The 10,816-nt window shown below is 53.3% G+C and overlaps 2 protein-coding genes across 2 annotated transcripts; both read right to left on the bottom strand.

The window, feature by feature from the left end:
* Positions 1-1,512: 1,512 nt before the first annotated feature.
* Positions 1,513-4,020, bottom strand: N0V96_004081 (uncharacterized protein; the record flags this gene model as incomplete). The annotated part of the gene is made up of 2 exons (XM_065757015.1): positions 1,513-3,203; positions 3,603-4,020. 2 exons carry the CDS (start codon positions 4,018-4,020, stop codon positions 1,513-1,515), a joined length of 2,109 nt encoding a protein of 702 aa, XP_065614228.1.
* Positions 4,021-8,910: 4,890 nt separating this feature from the next.
* mtd1 (Methylenetetrahydrofolate dehydrogenase [NAD(+)]) lies at positions 8,911-10,135 on the bottom strand (the record flags this gene model as incomplete). The annotated part of the gene is made up of 3 exons (XM_053188146.2): positions 8,911-9,003; positions 9,060-9,792; positions 9,930-10,135. The coding sequence occupies 3 exons, from the start codon at positions 10,133-10,135 to the stop codon at positions 8,911-8,913; spliced, it is 1,032 nt and encodes a 343-aa protein (XP_053054108.1).
* Between the last annotated feature and the right edge of the window lie 681 nt (positions 10,136-10,816).

Here is a 10,816-nt window from a genome sequence, read left to right as displayed (position 1 = left end):
CCAATCTTTGTTGCTTTGTTCGGATTCGGGGGAAGGGATCGAGAGGAAGACAGGTATTGAAGGATATATCCCAAACAAATCAAAGTCCAATAAGAGACAACATTCTGAATCAACTCTGAGCACCATTGTCCGCGCCATACATGCTTGTGATTGATTGATTCGAATATTGGCTTTGGTGCCGGAGGAAGCACGTTGTAACTACTTAATTACACAAGGTGGCAATGCGTCTCGTTCGGAGAATCTGGTGTACGTCTGGTTCGGTTTTGGACTAGAACTCCTACTGTGCAGTATTGCAAGAGGCCCGGAGCTCTGGTACAGAAAAACTCGGGGGTATATGTCTTGATATTCAGAGGGCCCTGATGTGCAAAAGTGAACTTGATTCTGATGGTCTGTAATGTGTAGCTTGCATCCTCAGGTCCCTCTCTCTTTGAGATGAAAATGGGCCTTGATTGGGCCAAATCGATGCTACAATGGCTGACGTAGGAATACTGCCACGATCTGCTGTAGGAGTCGGAGGAAAAGCTGGACTCTTTGCTCGGGTCGGATTGTGTTAAACCGTGCTTGCTCAATGCGTTGAGGTGGCAGAGGTGATGATCCCCGTCGTTTTCCTGATTCAGGTGTCTTGGTACCCTTCTCGCTAGTGTTTTAAACCGTCATCTTCCGGCACACTGACTACCTTCTCGCATTGAAGTATAACAGAGTGCGGGAATCCATCTTCTTCGCGCGTCAGCTTACCTGCGGCCCAGGAGTCTATAAGAGGCCGACTTCCCAGCGCGCCAGACCTCGGATACGACAAGGCGACATGGGGCTTCCTGGATGAAGTCTGCATGACACCCATTCTTGCCTAGGGTAGTCGTACTGCTGTCGACTAAGTACATCTCATACACACAATCTCTCCGATCTTTATAAAGCAGTCAAGGCGGAGGTTTCGAGTTGAAAAGAGACATCGTCCTACCTTGGCAGGTGGGTATTCTGTGAGGAATACTCTGATAGCTGCGTGGAGAAGTAGTGAGAGCTGTTTTGATGCACAGTATTCTTGAACTAGGCTAAAGACTCGAATGGCAATCAGAAACCGTCCAACTCTCTTCACATAATACACGTTTCCAGCACTGGTATTCTCAACAAAACGCTTGAGACATCGAGTCTTGTTTGAACAAAGGAAAGATGAGCAGCTCTTGTGCAAATGAATAGACAAGATACAAGAAGGAGAAAAGTAACAGCTGATACGTAGCTGTAAAAACGTACAAGAAGGGTATCGAAGTCGAAATAGGAAATGAATCATCAACCGATGTGGGTTGCGTGGAAAGTAACAAGCTTCCTCCGCTCAGCTCCGTTTCCTCCCTCAATCGCAGCCTCTCACTTTTCATTTGACATTATCAGTTATTCGTTTTGGACACCAATGTTGGTGTCCTTGACTTGTTGCTGTCGCTGCGCCATGCAGCCTAGCCCCTACCACTGTTGAGGCTCTCACGAGTCCAACAGATCACCAAAATGAAAAGAACAGTGAAACCATTATGAAGTTTCGCCCATACCTTCCAAGATCCGGCGAGCCGCATCGATGCGTCTTCTGTACATCCGACTCTCTGAAGACGCCTTACCAGCCTCGCTCATGGCGAGCACGCACCTGCCGAGGCTGGCAACGAAGCGCTCGACAAGGATTTGGTCCTCCTTGGCCAGTGCTTCCATGGGCGCGAGCTGATCTGGTGTGTGCATACTCTCTTTGTCACAGATGCTAGCGGTTTCGCTCATGAGAGCATCAGAAATCGTCTTCAGCTCCAGCTCGGGAGAACCCTGGGGCGTAAGGACACCGACGCTAACGCGCGCCTTGCCCACCAACGGGAAGCTTCGGTTGGTACCCGTTGAGTCGAAGGAAGCAGTCGACGGACGGTGACCCATCGTTGCTTGAGTGCTCATCGGTCGACGGTAGACCGTGGAGCCAGCCCGCGCGCGTGTTCTCAACTCCTCCAAAACATCCTCGCCGCCCATGGTGCTACCAATAGTTGACCGCTTAGCAGTAGGAGGGCTCTCAGTGTGCTCACTGATCGGGCTGACGCTTGGCGGGGTGAGAATACCATGTCTCAAATCATCGCTCACGTCGTTTGTACTGACTCTGCTGCCTCGCCCCGAGCGAGCCGTAGCAAAAGACTCAATGGTTGAAGTAGTGTCGCCGCTGCCTCTTCGATGGTGCGATCTTGGTCGAATCGACTCATCCGATGTCATCGGTCCGCGAGTCGTCTCGACGGAGCTTTCGGAACTGACGCTGCCCCGACGCTGTTGGCTCAAATTGCCTAGTGCGCTGTGGAGGAAGAAGTGTTCGTAATCGAAAGCGTCTTCTCGATCTTCGTGGGACATGAAAGTCTGGACCGTATCGTGGTAAAGGGAGTCACCACTCTCGCTGTCGTATCCGTCTCCCTCCTGGACCTGCACACTATCTTCGAAGCCATCTTCAGTATGCATGTCAGAGATGTCGTCGTCATCGTCAACTGCGTCATCCTGGCCCTTGTTTGCCTCCATAGCGTCAAGGGCCTTTTGTCTCTCTTCCAGTCGGATGGCCTCTTGGGCTGCGTCGTACTCGTCTGCCACGGACTCGTTGTCTTCCGCGATCGAGGGCTCCTGTAGTTCGACTAATACATCGGATGGGAACCCCCGCTCCTGGACGAGCCCGTCGACACTGACTGCGTCGGCATTCCATGGGTTCTTGTCCGACGTGGCAGTCAAGGGCGGTGATTGCTCCTCTTGCGATTTGGCGTACCACTGATCGACCTGCGCATGAGTAAAGGGGCTTGGCGTTCGTAAGCTTTGGAGACTGCGCCGTCGCATTGTGTCCGCGCGCGCCTGCTCTCTCAGGGACGAGATCTTGCCTTTCAGGTCTTGTACCTGGCCCTTCAAGTCGCGCATCTGCGCTACCGACGCCGAACGTACCAACGGCCGATCGCGGCTCGAGGAACTAAGTGCTGGACTCAGCAAGCTTTCACGCTTAGTGCTATCGCTTCCTGAGTGGAATTCTTGTGCGACTTCATCCTCGCCGAGAGGTTCTAGGCCTATTTCTTGCGCCGCTTTGTATCGAGACTGACCTTCCCCTCCGGAGTTTAGGCGTTCCAACGTAGCATCATGAACGTTCTTACGCACAGAGTACGGTTGTCGATATCCCCCAGCCGCTCCCATGGCGCTGGCGGACCTTCTTGGGACAGTACCATTGTTGCCTGTGTCGTAGTTGAGAGATGTATCACTCAACATCCTTGCGTGCCCGTGGATAGAGGTTGGCGAGGCTGCTGATGAGGCAGGGCGCAAAATTGTGGGAGACGGGGTCGAGTGGTTCTCGTCGAATGAAGACATTGAAGGAGTTGAGATGCTCAAAGAGCTTCGTGCCCGCGACAAGTTGCCTTCCATGGTCTGGAAATGTCAGCCCTCCTTCCTTCTTATTTCACCAGGGCCAGATCTTACCGTCAGCCTCCGCTTGGCATTCGCCAGAATCTGCTCCGCTCGTCGGCTTATGAGTGCGGTCGAGTACCTATTGGGGTCGTCGAGAGATTCCCTGGGTGGTTGATTTATGGCATGTGCTTGATGTACAGATACATCCTCCGCATATGATTCTGCCACACTCTCTTCGTCATCGCCCTGAAAGTTGCTGTCGTCGACGCTTACGGTATCGTCAAAGTCGGCGAACATGGCATTCTGGTCTTGAGTGGTGGTGATGGTGCTTGTGGACTCTACGGAAGACCGGCGCGAACGCGTCGCTTGAGCCGCCCGTTTCTTCAAGCTCTCGAGCATCTTGGTGGGTGACTGTGGCTGTCGTGAATCGTCGCCGCTTCGATTATTGGGTCTAGACCAGATCACCGAAGTCGGGCGTGATCTTCTCCCCGGTGTGCTCTCGGCCTCGGTGACCTCACCAATATCAGACAGCATGGTTCCATTCCCGTAGATTATTGGTGTCGTAGGAGTGATGGGCCCGGCAATATAGGCGCTTGGAGGGAATTGGAACTGCATGTTCATATCGACAGCATGCGAGTTCTTCCACATTGTCAGCGGAGAATGGGACCGGTCGGGAGAGGGCGAGCGATCGTAGTCGGGTAGAATCATGTCGGGATTCGTCAATGTAGGAGAGGCAGGCCGCGGGGGGTACGATGAGGTGGAGCTCGAGTGAGCATGGCCCGCGTGGGCGTTTAAAGTCTGAGTTGCCATTGTTTTTGATGGCCAGAATCGGTTGCAAACGACTCAAGTACCGTTTGTGCAGCCTCCTGCGCGTTGTATGATCTGAGCTGCAAGACGTTGATTGTCGTTGCAGCGGCCGTGGAGTCTAGCGACACAAAGCGAGTCGGTTCCCAACGGGGCTAGCTGCAATTAACCGGTAAACCTTCAGAGGCGCAAGAACCTCAATGGACAGTCACTCTTCGTAAACAATAAGCAACAGTCAGGACGAAGACATCTGGGCAAAGTTTCGGGCAAAGTTAAAAACACTGCCCACGTCTGCTTGGCCTGTGGCCCGTCCGGTCGTGATTCGGATGGATTAAGAGTTGGTTTCCAGGGTCGAGCTGGCTGTCAGGTTTACAATCAGATCAGATGAAGCTTAACGAGCTGCAAGCAAGTCGCGGAAGTTTTGGCGGGGTTCGAGGCAAAAGTGCAGGTTGGTCGAGAAACGTCGGAGATGTCGTCAAGAGTCGATTTCCTTGGGGCACCACCGTAGATATGCGAGATTGCGTGGTGGCTTTTGCGGGCGCTGAGTGAGAAAGCGTAGCAGCAAGTGGGAGTCCGTTTGCGGGAATAGAGACGTCGTTCGTCGTATGCAAGCGCATAGGTAGCAAACAGGCTGCCGTGTTCGGGGTAGGTGGCCGGAACGAGGAAGTCGAAATGCCGGTCTATCGTCGATTGAAGAAAGAAATCGGGATGCAAGAGCAAACGGCGTCCGTTGTAAGCGAATCCGGCTTTTCTTCCCCTTCTTTTCCTCCTCTTGCAACGTGTTGGGTGATGATGCACAGCTGTGTCGCGACAGGCTCCAAGTTTAAGGGGTTGCAGCTGGTGGTTTTGGGGCGCGAAAGCGATGGGGGGTCCCGCAGGATGTTTGAAATTATCGAGAAAGCCGACCAATGAGACTGTGCCGATGTTTGTGAGACATGCAGCGGGTGCTCTAGTGCTTGTCCTGTCTCTCGCTGAGGTGCAGCAGGCGCAGGAGGAGCAGAGCACAAGTATTCGTACAAAACGAGTGGAAGTGTAGGTGAAGGATGGAAAATGGGCCTGGTGAATGCCTCGTCGTTGCTGTTCGTTTCCCCTTCACTGATCTGCGTTGGCTGTGCAAGCAAGATAAGATGACAGGCTGCGGGAGATGAGCGGCTCAGGGATCGAGTATGCGTACATATGCGTACGGAGTATAGAGTACGCAGTACAAGCCGAACAGAGCAGGATCGCAGGAGGGCTCGAGACCTGAGGCGGCAGTTGATGCGTCCAATCCAATGAAAGGTACTTGCTCTGTTGTAGCAATTGTGCTGCGTATGTTGAGGTTTTGCACACAACAAGAGTACAAGTACACTTTGCCGCAGCTGAAATGTGTACCTTAGAGTACGGAGTATCGAGTAAGGTCTTTTTTCTTTGGAAGCGAACGGGCGTGGGAATGACAGGCTGCACGAGTGCGGATGGGTGAAGCCTGGGCCGAGCCGGGAGGGAAAAGTAATAATGTACTCGTACTTGCGCTGCAGTAGCCAGCTGCCGAGAACGGTCTTGGCTTGTTGATCGGCGAGCTGACTGAGTGAGGACCAAGTGCGTGGTACGGAAAGCCCGTGGGTTTGTTTGCAGTCTACGAAGTAACGGTACAGAATAATTAGCATCAGTAGACACGCAAGTGACACTGACAGGAAGAACAATGCCCGTCAAAGGGGCTTCTCTGGGCCGTCAACTACAGATGTCGCGTGGCATCCGATGCTCATTCTGTCGGTCCCTCTCTTCATAGTGTAAGGTACGCAGTAATAGAGCATCCAGGTCTGGCCCCATTGCCTGATGTCTCGCTTCTGGTCAAGTCATCATCTTCTTCCCGCGTCTCTTAATTCGCGAAATAGCTAAGACAGGGAACAGGCATTCCCCATGTCCAGCAGCCCTTTCGTTCGTAAAATTTTCAAATCTCTTGCTCCAACAGAGAAGGAGACCAATGCTCGCGCAAGTTCACAACCTGGTTCGCACTTGGTCTGCCCCCCTGGACCGGCCGCTTCGACCCTAGCCCGCGATGGCTTGCTAGAGCAGTATCGCTGCACATGGGGAGGGGAGTCGCGATGGCGGCGTGGGCGGTCGTGGGCGGTCGTGTGCGGGTCTCGTTCCTTTCTCTTCCCAGCAGCGTTAGCAGTCGGAAACTTCCATGGAACCTCCACTCGCTTCTTCCTTGGGCTGTCCACTCGGAAGCACCAAATGCGAAGCGTCCACAGCGCTGCTTCCATGGGTTCGTATGTAATTCGTCGTTCACACCTCGCCGTGTTCCTGGCGTTGCTGAACTGGGCGTACTAGCAGCCCCTGTTGGGACAAGCGTGGTTCCTTTTCTGCGATTGCTTTCCTGCAGGTGCTGCCCTGCGGTGCCTGGCATGAATGTTGAAACTACCAGGATGATTGGACCCGAAGAATGAACTTACCCTTAAGACACTGGGGCCCCCGGTTCCTCCCAAGCATTGGCCAGCAAGTGGAAGTGGCCTTGGCATGGAAGTTGGTGCACGACAAAGTGGAGCTGCGTCAAGGTGAGAAACAGTCCCGGCCCCCGGCGCTTTCTACCTTAGGGACATAGGTAAGGTACCTTCGGTTACGATGGGAAGGTACGAATCTCAAAGTACACAAATTTGAGGAAAGGGAGCAGGTGCCAGGTGCAACTCTTTGGTGCCTCCTCCTTACCTTCCTTCCTGCCTGTGCCTGTGTGCTGACTGGACTCCTGGAATCACTGGACGCAGGTGCAACGGCTTCCCTAAGCACAGGGCACCTTCTAGAGGAAACCACACCTCACTCGCACGGTGGTGGAGTCTTGGGACGTTTACGCAAATCTCGGCAATTCATCAGCCTTCCGCATGCAGAACCCTGACGTGCCTGTCTGCCCTCACAGGACATCTCGACCGCCTCTCGTTCCATTTGTGGACGCACCGCGGGAATCCGCTACTGATCGAGCAAAAGGCCGTCGAATCTCCATTTAAGACGAACCCATCCCACCATGGTTAAGCTTCATCACAACCTCGCTGATGGCCTTGGAGTTGTGGAGATATTGGTCTCGGGCTCCTCATCTACTGGCCTACTTTGGCAATGATCAGAAGCTTTCCTCCGATTTCGAGGGAGAGTCTTAGTCGACCCTGAGGCTCCTCCCAAGTTCTAGCGGCCTGTAATTATGGCATCCATGCCGTGCGAACTCCCAGACCGTTGGATGCGGGCGGGCACCACGCTCCGTACTGAATCAGCGATCGAACAACCGACCCAAACTTGCCAAATTCTTCGCAGTTTCTGGAATGTTGGCATTGGCACTCCTTACTCGAGTGCGGGTATCGGCGCGTCCATCTCATGACAATTGACTACTGGGTTGGGCCTCCAGCCTTTCTTCAGCTTTGCCATTCGTCGGATGCACTGTGTTGCATTTTACCCTGGGCTGAATTTGCCTGTAACGCGCCTATACCGATAGGAGCCAGATTAGGAGAACGACTCGGAAGATGGGATACCAATGGCACCTCAGCACTCCCATTCCCGCTGCCACTCTGTTGCGCGCCAACGCGTCTCTCCAACCAGTCTCTCGACTTCGTAGCACTGCAGTGACGCCATGCATCTTCAACTTGACACAGGCATCGCCCGGTATATTCTTACTACAGGTCAGATATATCGCCCTCGTCTATCTAACAAAATTTTCTCTCCCTGTTCGCATTGACTCTAGTCGCCGAACCAATCTCGACGCCAACCATCTCATCGCAAATCTTGGGTGAATTCAGCGATCCGTCTTAACCTCAAACCAGCGGCATCCTTGCCACGCTCAAACTACTGGACCATGCCTTCCATGGACGGGACGGGCATCCCGAGCGCGGGGGAACTTGCGGAAGAATTTGGCACTGGTAAGCCGCGAACATATTCTCCACACTATGCTCATAGTCTGTACTACGTAATTCCAACGAGAGTAGGTTCGTGTGAATGTCGATGAAAGGTCTTTTTCCCAATCTCATTCACGATGGCAGAAGCCAATAGCTCCGAATGTTAAATTTCTTGCCCAACGCACCGGTCGAAAAGGCCGTTACGCCCGGATCTAGTCGCCTATCTCGATCGGTCTTGGGGTCCTAGGGCTCTGTCCCTTTCCAATCAAAGGGACGAGACATTCCCCGAGAGCCCTACTCGACCACCTACTCGACCACCTACTCGAACACCGCACCGGCGGCAACCTCTCATGATGAATAGAAGGTCATGATGGTCTAGGCATTCGTCGTTTGGCCTGTTGTGGCGTGCTTGGTGCTTCTGCTCCGCATAGGTATTTGGGATGCTGGAATGTCTCCAGATGATGATCCCGAGGGTCTGGGCCCGGTCCCTTTCTATGTCTCAGACCCCGTCCAGCAATGCATCTGACGACAGCCGCACTGTCGCGAACAGCATGAATACCCACATGATGATGGTATCATCTCTGGCTTGACCATGTTATGCAAAGAGAAGCAAAACAACGACATGACATGTTCCAACTCCCTCAATTGTGACACGGTTAGACGCACGTGTCTTGTTTTTTTTTCTACCTTGTGATCTTAAAATGCCCGGATATATACCCAATAGTCTATGCTTTTTCTGTATCTTTTCGCCAGCCCTCAATGCAAATTCCAGTGACCCTCCCGTATGGCTGACCACGTATAAACAGTCCATAGTACTTTTAGTCGGCAACCCATTGTGCCTTTCAGTGTCCCATCTCGTCGGTGGGCAATGCGGCACGCTGATTTAGCCCTCAGTGAACGCCTCGCTTCTAGCCTGCGCAGTGGAGGCATCTTCATTGCCGTTGTCCTTAGTCGTGGGACGGTTGGCGATGAGGCGCTGTGAAGAGTCAGGCATATGGTTTCCAGTTCGTCATGTTCGTTTAGTTCACTTACCACCAAGTTTCTCAAAAGGCAAGCAATAGTGACCTTGCCAACTGACGGGACGTAGATGGCCGCCTTCTCCTTGACGGTGGGCGCGTCAAAGTTGCGGTGGGAAGAGAAGTTGATGCAGACGGCACCCTCGCGAATGAGGTCGGTCGAGATCTTGTACTTCTCGCTGGGGACGCCGCCTATGATGACGTCGCTGAGGGGCAGGACCTGCTCCAGGCCCCAGCCCTCCTTGTTCTCGACCTGGTGGCGGATCTGCTTGATGCCCTTGCCGCGGGTGAAGAGTTGGACGCCCGTGATGTCGACCGAGTAGACGGTGGCGCCGTCGTTGGCGAGCAGGGCGGCCAGGGGTCGGCCGTTGACCTCGGACCTGTTGATGACGGTGATTGTCTTGCCAAAGAGGCGGTTGCCGTAGGCCAGGATGGGGTTGTAGATCTGGAGGTGCTCGAGGATCTTGACAACGGCGAGGGGCGTGCAGGGGAGGATGGACTTTCTCAGGTTCTGGGGCGGGTCCAGGAAGCGGACATTGTGGTACATGTTGAAGATGTGCTGGTGGCAGAGGCCCTCGACGTCCTTTGCCAGGGAGACGGTCTCCTGAATGTACTTGTCCTGGAGCGGGTTGCCGGGGAAGATGGGGTAGTAGACGATGATGCCGTCGACCTTGTCGTCCTCGTTGGCCTCGGTGATCTTTTCCTCGAGCTGCTCCTTGTCGACACGGCGCAGGTCAAAGTCGAAGCCGCTGGAAAGGGGGGTGAACACCGTCTAGTCAGCTACCTTTTGCATCCAATTTTTTGCTCGTTTTTTGTACGTCTTGTCACACACGCGCAAAAGACGACTTGTCTTTACAGCGACAAAAAGGGTTTGTTTTTCGCCTACTTTTCGACGCAGGTCTTCTTGGACCACTCAGCATACTGCAACGCAGCCGGATCGTCGTTTGCCAGGAACGCCGCCAGTGTAGGCTTGGAGGCGCCGTTGCCCTGCACCTTGGCGAGAGTCTCGTGAACCTCAGCCAGGAGACGCTTGGCGATGGTGTCGGCCAGAATGACCTTGCAGGTCTTGGGCACAGCTTCGTTGGAGGCCATCTTTATCCAAGGAAGAGAATCTCCGGTTTTGATATACACGGCTTCCCAGAATTGTCAGTCTAGTTCTCATTCTTGGCTGATAAGGACCGTCACTCACATATGTGGTTTGAGTGAGTTGCCCGTCGGCTTCTATCCCCGAATTAGTACTTGGAAAAGCCCCACCACCTCCGACCCCGCGATGCCGCGTTGTAGAGACATATCGGGATTGAAGGAGGGATAACTTACTGGAAGAAATGACCAATATATCGGCGTTTATTGGAGTGGCAGTCGATCAGGATTCGAGATACGACTTTTGACGCGATACTGGGGCAGTGAAAGTGAAAAAAGGTTAATCAGGTGAAGCTGAATGGCTCCGAGTCTCTTGGAGGGGCACGCTCCGACTTCGACATCTAAATTTTTTTTTTCCCTCCGTTTGCTGGAACAGGACCCCGCGGCCCTTGCGCAGTCCCGTCTGTGTTACCCCTCCATATCCTCTTACCCAATTAGGACTAGCGCAACACCGCTCCCATCTGTCGCAATTCCTCCCCAAGCTGAAAGCATTGATAAAGAGCTGATCGCAGCAACCAAATAGCTCAAGAATAATCCCAAGACTAGAAATCTTCTCAAATTGAGCCATTCCATAAACAGAGCCAGCAAACAGCTTAAGTTGGAGAATAAGTAAGAATAGACCCAGGCTCTACG

Source organism: Colletotrichum fioriniae, assembly GCF_027942845.1.
Source record: "Colletotrichum fioriniae strain IMI 355084 chromosome Unknown scaffold_4, whole genome shotgun sequence".
Classification (NCBI taxonomy): Eukaryota; Fungi; Ascomycota; class Sordariomycetes; order Glomerellales; family Glomerellaceae; genus Colletotrichum; species Colletotrichum fioriniae.
This window is presented reverse-complemented; position numbering and strand designations above follow the sequence as displayed.